We start from the raw sequence: 20716 nt of genomic DNA, 5'->3' as shown, positions 1-20716 counted from the left end.
AAAAATGGGAAAAGGTCCCACATGTACAAAAATATTTATTGCAGATCTTTTTGTGGTGGCCAAGAACTGGAAAAAGAGGGAATGTCCATCAATTGGGGAATGGCTGAACAAGTTGTGGTATATGAATGTAAGGGAATACTGTTGTGCTATAAGAAATGATGAACAGTCAGACTTCAGAAAATCCTGGAAAGGTGTATATATGAACTGATGCTGAGTGAAATGAGCAGAACCAGGAAAATATTAAACACAGCCACAGGGTGCGAGGACTGTCTCTGATAGACTTAGCCCTTCACAGCAACTGCAAAGACCCAAAACATTCCCAAAGGACTCTTGAGGCAAAATGTCATCCATATCCAGAGAAAGAACTGTGTGGAATCAGAATGCAGAATGAAGCAGACTATTTTCTCTTGTGTTATGTTTTGGTTTGGTTTTTCTCATGGTTTCTCCTATTCATTTTAATTCTTCTATGCAACATGACTAACGTGAAAATGTGTTTAATAAGAATGCATGTGTAGAAGTCATATAAAATTGTATGCCATCTCTGGGAAAAAGGGGAGAGGGAGAGGGAGAAAATTTGAAACTTATGGAAGTGACTTGAAAATTGAAAACAAATATATTAAAGTTTAAAAAATAACATATGGAATATCAAAAAAAGCTAGTCTTAGTCTTGCAAGATTTATAATGTAATGATGATATCAATGAGGATAATGATAAGACTGGATAGCTGCTTTTTTTTTAATACAGAAGGATTGGGAACAGAGAATGAAAATATATTGAGAGGAAAAGAAATGTGAAAAACAGTTCAAGAATATCATGAATTAAATCAATACATGGCCCAGGAAAATTCTACTTTCACTTTCCAGCTTTGCCATCTGCAAAATTAGGTGATTTTCTATACCTGTACCAGAGGACTGACCGCTTTGAGGATTTTTTTAAACTTAGAAATAAAGCAATTTTCTTTTTATCATTTGAATTACTTCTGAAGAGTATTTTATTAGGGGAAAAAAGTAATATGTTAGCTGGCAAGTTTGTGTAAACATCCAAATAATCTCAGTCTTCATTTGCCTAGTTAGTGCTAAGAATCTAAAGGCCAGTTGCAAGGAAGAAAGGACTACTTAATGGGAAAAAAGCAAACTGCATGTAAGGCGATTTACCTCCTGTTTCTATACATTTGTATTTTGTCTATCAATGAAGAATTGGTGCTTGGACATAAGGATAATCTTAACAGCAGAACCTAACTGGGGAGAGGGGAGGATTGGAAAATAGAACTTTATTTGAGATTGCTGAGCACACAGATTGTCTTTTCTAAAGTTCTTTGATCTGTCAGTCATGAAGGCTTATGGAAAATTATGTCAAAATGTGGTTGCCTGGAGAAGTTCATCAGTATTTGCTGGGGATGGAAGCTCAATTCCATGTGGACAGTCTCGGGTGGGTAAAGGTGGGAACTTCTAAATCTTAGAGTTCTCACGAGGACCCCCAGGAAACGACTGGGAATCGAGGTGAACCGAGCTATCTCGTGTATTTCCGCCTCTTCCTGTGAGAGACGTGATGGGAGAGAGCTCTCCCCGCCCTCGAGATTGTCCCGGATCTGGGCACACTATTGTTACCTAACAGGACGGTATTCAGATGCAAACTATACGCCTGGAGAACTTAAGTAGGATCAGGAAAGCCTGAAAGCTCCTCTTGGGCGGAGGGTAGCGGAGCGGACAGGACAAGGCTCCGCTTTCCCTCTTTCTTCTCTCCCCTCCCCCTCTCTCCCCACTTACACTTCTACTTCCAATCTCTTATTGTAAGATCTTTGCCTCCTTGGGAGATTCTTCGCTCCCTCCTAAGGAAGAATTCCCCTGCACTTGTAACTAGACCCTAAAATAAAGCTCAACCCTTGTTCGACTCTGGAACGTCCTTTCTCTCATACGAGCATCCGGTTTGGCCAACCGAAGACCTCCGATAGAGGTAAGGGAAGACTCGGGTAGCCCACAGGCCTCTAGGCCTGGCAAGTATTGTTGTCAATTTCAAAATGGCATATTTGCTCAGGTTCTGGATAACAGACCCTGCTCTCAAGCTTTCCCTGTCACCATTGGAGGGAAACAAGGTTATGTACTTGCTTCCATGCTTTTTAGCATGACAATTTCAGCCATGTTGTCAAACACCTCCAATGAGAAAAAACAGGGCATCAAGGTCAGCTACCACACTGATGATTAATTCATATAAAGCCTTATAGCAACTAAAACTTCTCAAGATAACTAATTACTACATTTTTCCTTCATATACTTGTAAAGTTGATTTTTTCATTCCAATTTTATGACTTTACATTTATCCTTATTACATTTCATCTTAATCATTTTAGTTCAGTCTTCTAGCCCTGTAAAGTCAAACTCAAATAGAAAAGTATCCTACCCTCAGCAAATTGATTTAGAAAACCACAAATTAATACTTGCATTATATTTTTATTTATTTTGCTAAACATCTCAAAATTACATTTTAATCTGATTCAGGCTGCATTCCATTTTCAAGTCTGATACCTCTGTTTTATCTATCATTATCCATGGCCAACCCATCATTAAACAAGCTCTGTGCCATCTGAAAATTTAATAAGTAAACTGCTTATGCCTTTATCTTAGTCTTTGATAAAATAGTATTGGGCCAAGCACTGATCTTTTTGGCACTCTTCCGGAAAGTTCATTTTTTTAACTCCTACCTTGAAACAGTTATAAAGAAAGCAGCACTAGAATGATAACAAGAGACTAGACTTTGCCACTAACTTTGTATGAAGAAGTCTCCCTCCCTAGTACATGGTCTCCTCATTTGTGAAACACAAGGGATGAACTAGTTGAAAGCCAAGGTCTATTTTAGGTCTGAATTTCTGTACTTCTTTGAGTCTACTGATTTTACATTTCAAAAGCCTATCAAGCCACACAAGTCAACTGTTTCCCAAGCGGCTGAGAGCTTTATACAAAAAGATTTTAAAAGAATATCACTAAAATTAAACTTTTGTGAAACATAAGCTTGAAATAGATGGTTTTAACAAAAGATAATTATTTGAAGAGTAACATATGGCCAATCAATCGAGTTCAGCTAATTCAGGGTGAGCCCAGAGCAAAATGGACAAATTTATACTATACACAGTAGACTTAATCTAAATCCCAAGACAGAATTTTTATTATATAAAAATTATATAGTAATCTGTATTTAGAGGGAAAATGTGCTTTAATAATTTAAAAACTCAGGAAAATTTAAAAAGTAAATACTATAATAATACAATGGGAAACCCAAAACCCAGGATTTAAGTCCTAATCCTACCACTGTGTAATATTGGGCAAGTAGGTTATTTTATACTCCTTGGCCTTAGTTTCTTCATAAGTAAAATGGAGGAGTTGAACCAAGTGAAATCAAAGGTTGCTTTCCAACTCTGAAGTCAAAATTGGAAGATATCTTTGGTTAAAGCAATTTTGGAAAAAGAAAAACAAAAGCATCCTCCAATAAGGTATTCCCCAAGCTAGCTATTTAGTTAAAAAGTGAACAACACTAATGTCGTGTGTATGCATATGTGTTTGCCTGTATGTGTGTGCACGTCTTGGTTTTTTTTTCCCGCACTTACCTTATTATCATATCATGCCCAGGTTATATCTATAAGCATATTTCAGTAGAAAGATTTCTGGTATATTTTCTCATCTGATCAATAAGTATAATTACTGAGCTTACAAATCAATGCAAACCCTACTTTGGGCTCTTAAGAGGCTCAGTTCACTAGATAGTGATCATAACTGAGTTTATCAATTATTTATCATGATAGCCAATGCAATATATCATGTGGAATAGTTGTTTTACTTCTGGGTCTCAAATCCTAGAGAACATAAAAGTAATGTCATTTAAAAAAAAAAAACTGCAGTTTTACGTTCTACTGCTAACTCCTCAAAGTTTTAGAAAACCACATCATCAAGGTGAACCCAAATATTTCATTTTGATTCCATCCAGTGAAGTCTCCCTCCACTGATCTGAATTATGTTTATACCCCTTGTCTGTCTTCTGTCTTCCCTTAGTGTAAAAGTCATGAATAAAATTGCTTCCTTCACAGGAGAATTAAAGATGAATGAGCTTTGGCCTAGCCATTCTGTATTTAAAACAATTTTTTTCAATGAATAAAAATTGATTTTCTTTACCTCCTACCCTCTACCCTGCCATTAAAAAAGAGAAAGAAAATAAAAATCCTTGTAACATAGTTACAGCCAAGCAAAATAAATTCCCACATTGGTCATGTCTAAAATAATGTCTCATTTTACACCCTGAGTCTATATCATTTCTATCAGGAGATGGATGGCATGCTTCAATTAGAAATTCTCTAGAGTGATGGCTGGTTATTGATCACCACTGCTAAGTCTTTCAAAGTCATTTAACAGTGTTGTTGTTATTGGATAAATCATCTCCTTGTTCCACTCACATAATTGCATCATACAAGTCTTCCCAGTTTTCACTGAAAGCATTCCTTTCATTTTTTCTTATGGCACAATAGTAGTCCATTACTAGCCTTTCCCCAATATAGGTATCCCCTTAGATTTCAGTCCTTTGCTACTACAAAGAGCTGCTATCATTATTCTTGTACATATGGGTTATTTTCCTTTTTCATCTTATAGGATATAGGTCTAGTAGTGACATTGCGGAGTCAAAGGAAATGTTCAACAAGACAATCTTTAAAGTGGTCACCATTACCCTCCCTCTCCCGTCCTCTCTCCATTCCTATTATTTTTTCAATAGTTTGAAAGTACTTTTGATTCATAAGTGGAAAACTGTCTGGAAGCATGGGATTTATTATTAAACTATGTCCAAAATGAAATCAATTGCACAGCAATTTTTTTAAAATCATTGATTAAATATAGTCTCTACAGTTTTAAGTCACATGAAGTAAGACATCTTATTGCCATGGTAAGATCCATAGATTTAGTATTAGAGAACTTGGTTCAGCCATGTAATGGCTGTGACCTTGGGTAATTAATCCCCTTTCTCAAGGCCCCTGTCTCCCCATCTATAAAATCAAGGGGTTGAAGTAAATGATCTCCCTGTTTGTTTTTTGTTTTTCAGTTGTTTTATTAGTGTCTGACTCTTCATGAAGCTAACTGAGGTTTTCTTGGCAAAGATACTGGAGTGGTTTGCCATTTCCTTCTCCAGCTCATTTTATGGATGAGGAACTGAGGTAAACAGGATTAAGTGACTTGTCCAGTCACACAGCTAGTTAAGTGTCTGAGGCCAGATTTGAGTTCAGGAAGATGAGTCTCCCTGATTTTCTCATTACAATTTTATGAAGCTAGGCTCTCATTTATTCTTCCATTAAGCATGATTTGGAACAAGTTACATTCATTTACAGGCTGTACCCATGACTCTCTAGCCTTTCTCTGTTATGACCCTGAGCCCAAGATTTTCAGGTCTTCTTTCTCCAACCCCTTACTTTTCTAATTCCCTTTACATGTCATCTTTTCCTCATTAGAATATAAGCTCCTTGAAGTTACGAACTGTCTTTCTGCTCTTATTTGTATCCCCAACATTTAGCACAGTGCCTGGAAAAGCATTTGCTTCTTGACTTGAGGATACTATAACTAAATGGAATGTTTTTTCTCATTTGCAAAATAAGAGGATAGTATTGGATCAATCAAGCAATTAACTTTTTTTCTCTTTTTATTTCGTAAAATATTTCCCAATGACATTTGATGCTTTCTGTTTCTTACATCACCATGGTATCCCATATATCCCTTCCCCTATTATTCTGGGAAAACCATCCCATATGATAAATAGTATTTTTATTTATAATTTCATCTTTATTTGAAAACAATACCACTCAAAATATAAAAATAGATCCATTTGCAAAGAACCATCTAAATATGGCTTTGAAAATTGTAATGTCTTTACCAGACAGATGGTAGTGAAATAGAAATCATAGGTATTTATGATAAATGATACTTTTTCAACTTTTAGAAGGAAAAGAAAGATCCTCTTATTTCACCTGCTCCTGCAATGCCTCATAAAAATAATATCAGTAATAGGGGGCATAGGTGCAACTTGTATCTAAAATACAAATTTGACCAGCCAATAGGATTCAGATTCAGATATCCCAAAGTTGCAAGCCTAAGTGGGAGGATTGTTTCCAATTTATATGTGATCAACCTGCCATTTAACCCAAACACTTCTGAATCTGCACAGGGACTCTTTAAGCACCTCTACTAAATGATATGTACATGTTAAATGAAAAATTGAGGCACTCTTAATCTTGGAATATAAAGAATTTTGCAAAATCAAAGGTAACATTCAAAATCAATGCCAGTATTCAGAAAACTTGAATCCAAAATTAAACTTTCAAGGGGGGAGGGTAGATTTCTATTACAATAGATACCCATTCCACCCACTCCCCAATCTTGAGAAATATACGAAATCTCTCCACCAAAAGACTAAAGTATATCACCAATGAATGCTTGTTTCACTCTCCACTGATTCTCATATACTGTACTTTGAACCTGGGCACTTTTTTCAGAAAACTTTCTAAAATTTAAACTCATTCCTATAAAGTGAACTATTACATATATACTACCATATATTCTTACAAGGAGGACAACTTCTTACTATTGCACAAAAGTGGATTTTAAAAACCAATCCACACAATTCAGTTTAGCAAGAAAAGCAAATCCATCTAATCTGCTACACCAATATTGCAAAATCTGTTTCTATTTGAATAATGAAATGGACAAATTGACTGACCTATAGACTTCATATCAATTTTAATATTGTTTTGATGGCAGCTATTCTAGGCACAGACAGATAAGTCACATAGATACATGAGAAAGCTAAAGCTAAAGCTAAAAACTTGTGAGAGAATTCATGAGTTCTTTGACTTCTTGCCACCATCGGAGGTGGATTTCAATCGTGAGCAAGGTCGCTGTTTACTGTTTCTTCCACGTTTTGTACTTAGAGCACTAAGGTGTATGTGGCTGCTTGGGGTAGGAGATATTTTTGCGTCATCTTCTTTAAGTTTTCCTCCTTCTTTCTCCAAGGTCAAATAAAAATTGGGATACATTTTCATAAACTACAAAAGTAATACAACAGGCTGGAGTCACTGTAATCAAATTAGGAACGATTCCTTTGTAAAATCCATGAATGCCTTCTTTGCTCCACGTCCTCTTGATTACGTGAAACACACCGTCATAATAAATGTGTTGATCCTGAAGCCGGGCTCTCACTACTTGATAGGGGTACGTTGCGGACACAGCAAATATTTTCGACAGCGCTGCAGTCGATACATACTCCATCGTGCTCAACTGTGCGTCTGGCAATCGATTGATATATTTATTGTATTTCACTTTGAGTATCTCGTACGCCATGAACTGCAGGGCTCCGTGGGACGTTCCCAAGAGCCCGGGCACAAAGCCCTTGTACAGTCCGCGCACGCCTTCCGATTTGTAGATCTTGACCACCGCGTCTACCGTTCCATGGTAGCGCCTCTCGGCGGGGCTGTGGTCATACTGGAGCATCAGGCGCGTCTTCGTGACCCACAATGGGTTTGTTATACACAGCGTCATGGCCCCAGCCTGTGCGGCTGAAGTCAGGTATTCTGTTGCCTGGAGCCGTTCGTTTCTCCCCTCCGTCTTATAGGATTTAATGGCATTATAGAAGAAAAAGTAGAGTCCCCAAGAAAGACCCGCGCCCCACACGTTGGGGGTCACTCCTTGATACAGGCCTCGTAGGCCGTCCATCTTCCAGATGGAGGTCAAACAGTGCACGATGCCTTTATACTTGGGTCTCACCTCCAGTCCGTCACTCACGGCGAAGCGGATCTTCACGAGGTCCAGCGGATGCAGCACCAGATTGGAGAGGACGCCGCCACTCACGCCCGCCACCAGGTTCTCGTACCGCACATGGCGGAACACGGTGCTCTCGGGCGGTGAGCCCGGCCTCGACTGGCCCTGGGCCTCCAATTTGTCGGGAGCCGCCGACATCGCGGCCTGGGCGCCGCGGGACCGAGACGAGACGCCGCCACCGCATCGTAGCGACCGTCGTCGTCGCCAGGATCGGATCACGGAACTGCGCGGGTCACGAGCCGGGGTAGATCGACCACGGAAGGAGCCCGCACAACCGATGCTGCCGAAAACGGGTGGAAACGCGCGGTCCACGGAGGGCTTCCTGGCCGTACTTGGTCCTGGGTCATTGGAGCCTGGCATTTCGTTACAATGTTGCCATGGACTTTTAACTTTGTGGCGTGTCGTTACCGTCTAAATTGTTACTGTGCTTGACTCTGGTTACTTGTTAGCGTCAGTTCGTGTAATCGCGCTTCTGTCGTTACACAAACTCCTCTTACAGCACAGTAACATTCGTTACGTTTACCCACCCCAAACTGCTTAGCCATTCCTCAGCTGATGGGCATCTGCTGTTTGCAATTCACAGCTATCAAAAAGGTGGTATTACAAATATTTGGAAGTTTGGGGGAACTTTTTTCTTACATCTATATAATATATATTACAAATATATATTTCTTTACATTCTTATACCATAAATTGCTTAGCTGTTCCTCAGCTGATGGGCATCTACTTTGTTTTCAATTCATAACTATCAAAAAGTGGTGCTAAAATATTTTGGAGTTAGTGGGGACTTTTTTACCTTATGCAGTAGCTTCCTTGGGATATAAGCTCAGCAATAGATTCTCTGGTTGAAAGGGTATGGACACTTTAAGTCACTTTTATTTGCTTAATTCCAGAACGCTTTCCACTTCACAGTTCCACTGACAATCTATTAATGTTATTATCTAGCTACACCCCTCCAACCACTGATGTTATTTTGTATCATGCAAAGTGTGAAGTGAAATCTCAGGACTTTGACATATTTCTCTTATTATTAGTGATTTGAAGCATTTTTGTCAATACTTTGCAGGCCTTCTTTTGAAGACTGTTTTATGTCCTCTAAACATTTACCTATTGGAGATGGCTATTAGTTTATATGTGTATGTATGCATGTGAATACATATGTGTATACATATGCTTACATATATACATATACATACTGTGTATATGTGTGTTTCCTTATTTATTTATTTGGTTGTTTATTTATATATGATTTTTATATTTTGGATATCAAAACTTTATCAGAGAAATTGGATGCAAAGATTCTCCCCTCCCCCAACTTAACCACTTTCCTTCTTATCCTGGATGCATTAATGTTGTCTTTTCAGAAGGTTTTCAGTTAACTTTTGTAATTGCCTCTGTCTCTGACTTGGTTAAGAATACATCTCTTAACCAAAGCTGTGAGAAGTACATGATTTCTCTTTTAACAGTATGATTTTCTCATAGTATGTATGAGGTTTTACATTAAGGCAATGTATCCATTTAGAATGTATTATAGAGTGTGAGATGTTGGTCTAAGCCTAATTTCTGACATATTTCTTTTCCCAGTTTTCCCAGCAGTTTTTATCAAATATGGACTTTTTCTTTCAGTAACTTATGTTTTCCTCTTTATCAAACACCGAGTTATTGAATTTTATTGTTTCTGAATCCTTTTTATCTAGTCTGTTCCATTGATCTGACTATGTTCTTTAAGCAATATTGGATGGTTTTGATGACTGCTGATTTATAACATAGTTTGGGGGCATCCCCCTTTGTCCTTACTTCTTTTAATCATTTCCCTTGACATTCTATATCATTTTCCCAAATGAATTTTATTATTTTATCAAAGTTTGTATAGTATCTGCTTAGTAATTTGATTGGTGTTTCATCAAAAGTAAAAATTAATCATAGTAGTATTGTCATTTTTTATTATATTTGCACAGCCTAGCCATGAGCACTGAATATCTTCCACCCATTTAAGTTGTCCTTTAATTCTTTAGTTTTATAACTTAATCTATACAAGTATTCTGTGTGCTTTTGGAAGATTAATCACCAGGTATGTCATGCATTTTGTAGTTATTTCAATGGAATTTCCCTTTATATTATTACTTCTTGTGTTTTATTTTTATTATGTTGTCGATTTTTGAGGATTTTCTGCTATGTTGTTGAAGCTATTACTTGTCTCACAATTAAAAATCTTGGTGGTTCCCTGGATTTTTCCAAGTAAAGCATCATAGCATCAACAAACAAGGATAATTTTATTTCCTCCATACCTATCTTTAGTATTTTAATTCCTTCCTCTTGTCTTTTAGCTACTGCTAGCAATTCCAGAGCTATATCAACAGTGAGGGAATGCACATCCTTATTTCACTCCTGTAAATTTTTGGAAAAAGTTCTAGTGAATCCCCATTGTATATGAAATTTGCTTTTGGTTTTAGGGGAAAAAAATCCTTGTATACTCTATACTTTGTAGGGTTTTTAGCATTTAAAAAAAATGTGGTACTTTGTCAAAGGCTTTTTTATTTTTTACATCTGTTGATGATCATGCGATTTTGGATATTATGGCTTTTAATATATTATTTTATTGATTGTCTTTCTAATGTTGAACCATCTTTGCATAATTAGTATAAATACTACTTGATCCTAATGAATGTCTTCTTGGATAAATTATTGTAATCTATTTGGTAGTATTTTGTTTAAAATTTTAGTCAGTGTTTGTTAATGATACTGGTCTGTATTTTATCCTTCCCTGGTTTAGATATTAGGACTATATATGTCTCATGAATGAATTTTGGTGGGGGTGACCATTACAGGTTCTTTTTTTTACTCTGTTCATTGTTTTCCCTGTGAAGGGCATAAATTTCTCCTCTTAATTCTGATTTCTCTTTTAAACTGCTGAGGAATAGAATGTTGTAGTTCTCTGTTCTCCTCAAATTCCAAAGGGTTCCTCAATCTCATCAAATGTTGGATCATTTTCCGTTTTTTGGCAATATTTATTCATAGATGCCTGAGCTCATTTATTAGATCTGAAGGCCGCATTTCCTTCTGTTGTTACTGTTTTCTTATTGGTTTGTCTGGTTATTTTCATAGTATCTAAAATTTCGTCTTTTTTTAATCTTTGGTACTTTCAGTCTTCTCTTCCACCCCCCTCATTTTTCATACTGTTCACTTCTGACTCCCCCTTCATTGTGGTTTTCTTGGGTACTGGGTCTCAAAGCATCCCAGCCTCTTCCCAGTTCACAATTGAGCAGTTCACATTTCTTCAGTCTAGGTCTCTGCCCCAACTGACTTTTGGGAGGTCAAAACTGGTCCCACCTAGATACTGTGTTCTTCCCTCCAGTTTGGTAGAGTGCTGCACTGCTCCTCACATGCACTGACCTGTCCTGGTGACCTGACCCACTCTTTCTATCCCATAGTTCTCTGACCCAGCATAGGCAGTTCAGAACCTGCTGGCACCAACATTTCAGAGCCTACTTTTCCTGTCACTAGTAAAGGCTGCTTTCCTGAGGTATTGTTTCTTCCAGGTTTTAGCACCTAGCAAGCTTTTGTTCCTGAAGGACTTGGATAAGGTGGCTGTTGAGGCTAGAGGAAACTTCCATAGCCCAGAGCCAGGGTCTCTATAGCATTAGAAAGAGAGAGGGTGGATTGGATTGTAGAAGTAGGATTTGATGTAAATCTTGGGTCTGTTAGTGTAGTCTCACTGCCAGGAGCTTGGAATGTGGGGGCAGGATGCCAAGTGAATCCAGGGTCAGTGAGCATCAGTTCCTAGGCTTTGGGGTTGTTGATTTGTTTTACCTAATTTTGGCCACAAAAACAGTAGAAGTTGCTTTATCTTTGATGCATAATTTCAGTTTTAGAGAGATCTGAGAGTCGTGGGGATTGGGAAAAAAAATGCCTAGTCCAGTATCTTGTTGCTTGCATGATTTGCTCACATTAGCATCTAAAATATTCCAAGAGTTGTACTGGTGATGACACAAATACAAAGAATGAAACAACTGAATGACCTCTAAGTTTCTCTTGAGTAAGTTACTAAACCACTCTGGTCCTTATTTTTCTCATCTGTAAAATGAGGATATTAATATTTGCAATACCTGTTTAAAAGAACAATTGTGCTATAATATTTATAAATGCTTATAAACCATTTCACAAACAACAATGGATTATTACTAAGATCTGGATGATGTGTTACTTTTATATGCTCTCATCTCATAGATCTTTGGGAGGAAGATCTATTGTATCTTCACACTTATTTTTTCTCTTATTGGCCAGCAATCTCTATGTGTTGTTGTTCAGTTGTTTTTCAGTCATGTCCAACCCTTCATGACTCCATTTGGGATTTTCTTGGAAAAGATACTGGAATGGTCTGCTGTTTCCTTTTGCAGCTCATTTTACAGATGAGGAAACTGAGGCAAACAGGATTAAGTGATTTGTTCAGGGTCACCCACCTCAGTTTCTGAGGCCAGATTTGAACTCAGAAAGATGAGTCTTCCGGAATGCAGGCCTGGTATTGTATTCACTGTGCCACCTAGCTGCCCAATACCTGTGTGGTGCCCCCTATGAGACCACTCCCCCTAATGGAATTCATACTCATAGCTTGGAATCCTCAGAGGGTAGCTCCTTACTGCTCATTCTATCTCAGTGAATAGAGCACCGGACTGGGAGTCCAGAAGATGAGTTCAAATTGTGCTGCAGATACTTCCTGAAAAAGCCACTTCCCCTCTTTGTGCATTGACTTCTTCATATGCCACACAAAGGTAATAATTACACTGCCTTGAAAAGTTGTTGGGAGGAGTCAATCAGTTAATATATAGAAAGCATTTTAAATGCTTGCTAGCTTAGAGTTTCTCTGGAAACTTGAGAAGTTGTAGAATTTTCTAGTACTCTTAGTCATTATCCCCTGTGTATTTCCCATTGTTATCAGCCAGATGTAGTTTTTGGAAAGAGGAAGAGGAAGGAAAGAAGCAGTTATATAGCTCCTACTATGTGCCCGTGCTGTCCTAAGTACTTTTACAAATTTTATCTCATTTGATTCTTGCAAGAACCCTGCAAGATGAGTTCTATTATTATCCCCCTTTTATCGTTGAAGAAACTGAGGCAAACAGAAGTTAAGCAACTTGCCCAAGGTCACACATCTAATGAATGTGCTAAGCTCAGATTTGAACGCATGTCTTCCTGACTACAAACCCAGTGCTTTATCCACTGCCTTTAGATATTTTAATTAAGTAGGCATAATAAGGATAGTTGTAGAAACTTCCCTCCAAACCAAGAGTTAACTCTTCCCTTGAGCACACAAGTTTCATGCAGAGAGTGGGTTCAAACTTAGAGAAGATATATGGTCAAAGGATGAGCTTGTAGCTCCTGGTTACTAGAAGGCCTTTTCACTCTTTGTGGAATCTGAATAAAGTTCCCCATAGGTATAGCTCTTTGCTGAGCTCCAAAGATCAGTGCTCTTGTTGAGTCCTTCATACCCTTTTTTTTTTTTTTTTTTGGTTGAGAGAGAGGGGGAGGCAGTGTGTCTTATTGTGTCTCTTATTCCAGATACATGTGCTACTATGGTAGCATGCACTGTGGTTGCAGACATGGCTACCATAGAACCTCTGATGGCACTTCTCAGTCTCTGCCACCTACATGTTTGCACCTCACTATGGCTAGATAAGTCTTTATAAAATGACAAAATGTCCTGGCTCAGGCTAAAGTGAGGGGCGGGCAATTATGGGTCAAATCTCTCTCTCTCTCTTTCTCTCTCTCTCTCTCTCTCTCTCCATCTCTCTGTCTCTGTCTCCCCTCATCCCCTCCCCCACCTCCCACAAACAGTTCCCTTTCCCCGACCTCCTCTCAGTCACTCTACCACTACTAGAACTATTGCTGGAAGGCCTGTTCCAAAACTGAATTGTTATACATAGTCCCAAAGGTATCTCTTATTCTTTTCACCAGTCATTTTCTGATTGGAGTCAGTCCATGGTCTTTATCTAAGGGTCAAAGGAGTAGATCCATGAAGAGTAATTAAGGAATTGATTTAATCCCTTTATTGATTTAATCCCCTGTTTGGACCTTCAGTAATTAATTGGGAGGGAAGGAGGCCCCTCCTCTCCCCCCTGACAACTATAAATCCCATGTCATTCTCCTGTACCTCTACATCTTTTTTAGCTAATATTTATACAGTAATTAGTGTGTGCCAGTTCTGTGCTAAGCACTTTACAGTTATAACCTCATTTGATCCTCACAACCCTGGGAGAGAGGTGTTTATTATTAACATTTTACAGTGGAAGCTGAGGCAGATAGAGATTTAAGTGACTTCCCCAGCTGGTAAGTGTCTGAGGCTAGATTTGAAAACCTGTGAAAGAGACTCCATAAGGGGCTAGATGGCTCAGTGGATATAGCAGTGGACCTGGAATCAAAAAGGCTTCAGTTCAAATGCAGCCTGATACTTACTAGCTAGACAAGTCACTTAACCTCTGTTTGTCTTAATCCACTGGAGAAGGAAATGGCAAATCTCTACAGTGTCTTTGCCAAGAAAACTCCATGTGCTATGGTCCACAGTCATGAAGAGTGGGATTCTGAAACAAGAACAACTTTCTGAGTCCTGGGCTGAACTCTATCCACTGTGCCATTAGAAGTCTGAGGTTAACTCATTAACATATCCAGATCATTTCAGAGTTGTCAGTAAAACTTCAAAGTTTACATGTCCACGTCATCTCAAATTTACTGGTCTTTACTATGGGGGATCTGGAATTTGTCTGGGATTTACATAGCATAGGACCAAAAAGCCCTGACAGCAGCACCTAGATGGCTTCCACTGATTTAGCACATAGTACCAGATATTAATATGTGATACAATTTGTATATAACTCCTAGGTTCTACTTTGCAATCTTATTTCCCCCGTTGCCCCTTTATCTTGGCTACTTATATATTTATCATACTGACTAGAAGCAGGGAAAGAGCGAAGGGCGAGGGAGGGGAATATTCAAGGGGCCAGAACAATTTTAACATATGAGTCCAGTACTACTACTGGTCAGCGCTGAAGCTTGGGCTTCCTCCTCTAACCTGGGCCAGTTCACCCCTTTCTAGGGAAACTGGTGGTACCCTACTCCTAGGAGATTACCATATTGCTGCCAGGCTTTGGGTACACACCCGTTGTCTTGATCTACTGCAGCTCAGAATTCCCAAGTTCAAGCAGTCCACCAACTCAGCCTCCCCCTAAGTAGAGATTATAGGTGTTTACTACTATGTCCAACCCCCTTACTTTCCAGTTAAGGAAACTGAAGCACAGAAAGTTTGATTGGTTTAAGGCCTAGAAATGAGACAGAGGCAGTATTTGAACCCATTTGCTCTAACTCTAGAACTCTAACTAGAACACTAGCTTTTGTTACAAGGAATGGTTCCCTGTGTACAAGAATAAATAACAATAAAAATATTTTTAGATGGAATAACATAATTAGGAAGGTGATTGTGGAAGATAATTCAGCCTTGAAGATAGGCTAGCAATAAGGCAGATTCTAAAGACTAGAATGAGAAGGCTAGAGATTGGACAAAGAGTGGGGAGACTGATATAGACACGACTGACCATGTGTTTATTAATTGTTATTTTGATGACCTTTTGTATAAACACACACACACACACATATACACACACACACTGTCCTCATTTCTCTAGTAAATTGGCTTTCAATTGCTTAGGTTTTGAATAATTGTCCTTGTTTTAGATCCAGTAGGAAGAATATCACTCATAGATCCATGATTTTCTTACTTTTTAGTTTCATTGTTATTAATTTGAAATGGCCACATGCATAAAGTAACATATTTCAATTTACGTTTAAAAGAATTACGTTGTGAATAAAATTAAAATTTTTATTGATCAACTATTTTTAGTTTTTTTTATGATGTATATGATACCTGATCCATATATGTATATATCATAAGAAAAGACTTTAAAATAGATTGTCATTGCTTGAAGATTTTTAAAGGATTTCTTTCAGAGATTTCCCCCTCTTTAAGAGAGATTTCCAGGGTGTGGGAATAAAGGCTAAAGAGGAAAATATCTTCATTTTTTTTATGTCGACTTGATATGAAGTTCATTGTAATATGGTAACTAGATACATAAAATTGATTATTTTGACATAACCAACCTTGTGTACTCATTACTTTATGTAAAAATGTTAATATCACCTGTAGAATGGGGTTATTAACTTGAGGTCTATGGGTAGATTTCAGGGGGTTAATGAACTGGGCTGAGGAAAGAATTACATCTTTGTTTCAATGTAATTGGTTTCCTTTGTATTCCTTTGTATATTACTTATGTATTGAGTGCCATTTTCCTGAGAAGGAGTCCAGGCAGTCCCCAGACTGCCAAAGAGGTCCATGACTAAAGACCCCTGCTACAGATGAATTTTTTTTTGACTGAAGTAACTTCTACAATATCAATTTTAACAAATAGCTACAAATACAGCTTTATATATATAACACTTATACATTTCATTCCTTTTCAACAGATTTATTAAAGTATGAAAAGGAACCTCAGGAAAGAAGACCATTTTTTAAAAAACAGGCATATGATGCAGGAGGGAAAACCAATTTGATCTGCATGATTAGCAGAGGAGGCACTGATCCATCACACACATCTATTTCTACTTTGTTTGTACCTAGAGAGAGTGACATCAGATGTTTTACTTATAAGCGTTCTTCCTTAGATTCTACTCAACCAGGAGAACCTGAAAATATGGATACTTCACAGTATGAGGGTAACTTTTAGACTTTAAGACTAATCCCATTAATCTAGTTTCTCATGAAAAGATAAGTTTTGCATATCTAGAAATAAACTTTCCTTCCCCTAAAAAGCTATTTAAAAAAAAAATCAATGATTCTCTATAGCTTTAGGAGTGAAGTAAGTTTCCTGTGTCTTTTGATTTCATTTTGGTGTAGCTGATATTACTTTGTATTTAAGCAGATCACCAGCTGCTATTGGAAAGAATGTAGATCATTCAGTCCCCACCGCACTACAGTAAAACTTAAATGACATTCAAATAGCTCTTGGCAGATTGAAGACATTTCATTGTAAATCTGCTTTACATTTTAGAAAGTAGGGGTGGGTTGTTAGGGTTCTCATCCTGTTACAGCTATGAAATAGAAGAATGCATTACTAGAAAAGATTGTAGAGGAATTTGGATTATTTTTTTTTTCTGGAGATTAAAGAAAAGATAGAAAATGGACATTCTGGAAAAGGATTCTTAACCTTTTTTTTTCCTGTGTCACAGAACCCTTTGGCAGTCTGGTGGATTCTATGGTCCCTTTCATAGAAAAAAAATTAATATATGAAATGAAACATATAAGATTATAAAAGAAATCAATTATATTGAGATACAGCTATCAAGATATTTTTTGAAACATGTTCACACATTCCAGGATTAGAATCCTTATTCTAAAAAAATATAAACAGAGTTTTTCCTGGCAACCATGAGCCATATGTTATGACCTTTATCTTCCAGTCTTTCCAGTACAGAAACTCTCTATACAGGTCAGAATGTATGTGAATATATAACAGATATAAATGTATTATACTATGTAAAATAATATCTATTATGTAGAATATGTATGATCCAACAATTCATATATAATTTAGAGAATTAGAGAATATAGAGAAAACATGGGATTTCTATAGAATTCAATTTCCTTCTATACACATGACTCATTTTTGAAGTTAACTTTTTTAAGAAGGAAGAATATAAAAAGTTATCCTTCTATACTAACTAGGAAAGAAGCATATTTTTATAGGTGCAATTTCAAGTAGATTATAATGGCTCTTTTTTGTATTAGGTATTTGTCCTGAATGTATTCAGTAAGATAGCAAATTCCTTAATATTGTGAATCAACAGGATGGTTTTATTGTAAATAAATCATTTTCTCAGTAAAAAAAAAAAATAAAACCAAAAAATATTTACTGAGCCTTACTATGTGCTAGGCACTGTTTTAAGTGCTGGTAATAAAAAGAAAGGCAAAAAAACATGGTCCATACTCACATTCTAATGGAGAAGACAATACACAAATTATGTACATACAAATACATCTATTTGTATGAAGATATATACATATATTTGTGTATATATGCCCATATATACACACATACACATGTAGTATAGTGGGAACTAATGGAAGGAGGATAGAAGATAGAAAGGGAAAGACCTCTAGCAGGAAGTAGAATTTGAGCTAAGACATCAAGGCAACCAGGAGGCAGAGATGAGGAAGAAAAGAATTTCAGGGGTGGAGAACAGCCAGTGAAAATGTACAGAGTCAGAAGATGTAATATCATATCTGAGGTACAGCAAGAAGGCCAGTGGTGCTGGACTGTAGAATACAAGGAGGGGAACAAAGTACAGCAATACTGGAAAGGTGGGAAGGGAATGAATTGCAAAGGACTTTACAAGTCAAATGGGATTTTCATTTTAGTTGCTTGGAGGTAAGGGGAGTTACTAGAGTTTATTGAGTACAGAGATGGTATAGACAGACCTATGTTTTAGGGAGATCGCTTTTGCAACAGACTGGAGGATGGACTAAAGTCCAGAGAGATGAGACAGGAAGACCAACCATAAGGCTACTGCAGTAATAGAGAGAGGAGGGCATACATAAGAGATGTTGAGAAGATAGGATTTGGCAACATATCAGATATGTGAGTTGAGGATGAGTAAAGAGTCAAGGAAGACTTTGGGATTATGTGCCAAAGCCATTGGGACGGTGTGATGCCTTGGACAGTAACAAGGAAGTTCAGGAAAGGGACTGGTTTGAGGAAAAAGATAATGAATTCTGCTTTAGGCTTGTGGAGGTTGAGATTTTGTAGGACATCCATTTTGAGGTGAACAATAGGATGTGAGATTAGATGTCAAAAGAGAGATTAAAACTGGATAGACTGATCTGAAATTATCTGTAAATGTAATAATACCAATAATAGTACTTCTTTGGTTGGTTTGTTTAAAGTTTGCAAAATGCTTTATAAATATTATTTCTTTTAATTTTAAAAACAACCCTGGGAGGTAGCTCTGTTATTATTTCCATTTTACAAATGAAGACACTGAGGCGGCCAGAGATTAAGTGACTTGTCCAGGTCACTGTCTAGAGGGTAGACTTAAACTCACATATTCCTAACTCCAGGCCCAGCATTTATTCTGCTGTACCACCTAGCTGCCTAGACATCTGCATAGAGATGGTCAGTGAATCCCCGAAAACTGATAAGAACATCAATCAAGATAGTATATAGAGGGAGAAGAGAAGAGGGCCCAAGACAGAGCCTTGGGGCACATTGAAGGTTAGTGGGCATGGTATGGAGGAAGCTCCAGCAAAGGAGACTGAGAAAGTATCGTTGGACATTGTAAAAGGAGAACCAGGAGAGAGCAGTATCATGAAAATGTGGGGAGTACAGAGGATCTAGCAGAAGGGGGTAATTAATAATGTCAGAAGTTGCAGAAAGGTCAACAAATATGAGGATCAAGAAAAGACTATTAGATAGGGTAATTAGGAACCTTTGGAGAGAGCAGTTTCAGTTGAATGATGAGGTCAGAAACCAGACTGCAGAGGACAATGATTTTTTGCCTTTCTTTTTATTCCCAGCACTTAGAACAGTGCCTGGCACATAGTAAGGCATAGAAACCAGAACTGAGTTAAGAGGAGAGAATGTAGAGGCATTGATTGTAGATTACTTTCTCAAGGGAGGAGATATATAGGATGAAAGCTATTGATGATAGATGGATCAAGTACATTTTTTAAAAGTACAGGAGAAATTGCCATATTTATAAAACAATACGGAGGAAGCTAGTAGATAGGGAGAGACCCAAGATTAGTGAGAATGAAGGTGACCGAAGGGAAAATCTGTTATAGGAAACATGGTGTATGATGTCCAGAACTGAACTCTTTCTCATCATTTCTCATATTCCCAACTTCCCTATTCCTTTTGAGGGTACCACCATCCTTTCAGGAACCCATTCTTGCAACCAAATTATCTTCCTCAACTTCTCACTCTCTCACCCCTCAACCTATATCCAATCTGTTAGGAAGGCCTATAGATTTAACCTTTGAAACATCTCTCAAATAAAGCTCCTTCTTTCCTCTGACAGTACCACCATCCTGATGCAGGTCCTTATCACCTCATGCTTAGAATACTGAATTAGCCTCCTGGTTGGTCTCTCTCTACCACAAGTTTCTCTCTATTCCAGTCCATCCTCCATTCTACTGTCAAATGATCTTCCTATAAAGCAGCTATGACCATGTCCTCCCACCCTACTCAATAAACTCCAGTGGCTCCCTATTATCTCTAGGTAAAATCTATTTAATTCTTGGCCCCTTTGTCCCTTGTCTCCTCACCAATTATACTACCCATGTACTCCTCACACAGTACTGGTCTCCTTCCTGTCCCTGGAACAAGACACTCTCAACTCTGGATTCTTGGCATTTTGCTGGCTGTCCTCCATTCCTTGAAGGCTCTCCCTCCTCAGCTCTGCTTCCTGGCTTCCTTAGCTTCCTTCAAGTCCCAGCTAACATCCCACCTTCTATAGGAATCCTTCCCTGATCTTCCTTTAAATCTAGTCCTTTCCTTCTGTTGATTATTTCCAATTTATCCTGCAAAGATTGTCTTTTGTTCTTTGTATCTCTAGAATTTAGCACAGTGCCTGACATGTAGCAAGTTCTTAATAAGTGTTTATTGATTGACAGATAGTGGGGTCCAGGGTGAAGCTAGAAGGATTTGCCTCTTTATGGGCCAGGAACTAAGGAAGAAATAATGAAGAAAGATATCTGAGAGGCATGAGATGAGGAAGAGGAAGAAAAGGAAGTTTCTGACACATGACCTCGATCTTCTTGGTTAAGTACGAAGAAAGATGGG

The 20716-nt window shown here is 37.9% G+C and overlaps 1 protein-coding gene and 1 pseudogene across 7 annotated transcripts in view; one reads left to right on the top strand and one right to left on the bottom strand.

Moving 5' to 3' along the window:
- PDE1A (phosphodiesterase 1A) overlaps window positions 1–20716 on the top strand; it is a 489884-nt gene that overhangs the window by 450646 nt on the left and 18522 nt on the right. For 4 of the 7 annotated variants that reach the window (XM_072612561.1, XM_072612562.1, XM_072612566.1 and 1 more), the window contains one exon: window positions 16344–16592. The exons of 2 other annotated variants lie outside the window; for them this stretch is intronic. In XM_072612561.1, the coding sequence (XP_072468662.1) occupies window positions 16344–16592 (249 nt within the window). Of the gene's footprint in view, window positions 1–744; window positions 8276–16343; window positions 16593–20716 lie in introns of those variants that run through there. One more of the 7 variants, XM_072612569.1, reaches the window with a different exon arrangement.
- Window positions 5773–8301, bottom strand: LOC140505952 (solute carrier family 25 member 32 pseudogene; annotated as a pseudogene).

This window comes from Notamacropus eugenii, chromosome 5 (assembly GCF_028372415.1).
Source record: "Notamacropus eugenii isolate mMacEug1 chromosome 5, mMacEug1.pri_v2, whole genome shotgun sequence".
NCBI classification, from domain to species: Eukaryota; Metazoa; Chordata; class Mammalia; order Diprotodontia; family Macropodidae; genus Notamacropus; species Notamacropus eugenii.
This window is presented reverse-complemented; position numbering and strand designations above follow the sequence as displayed.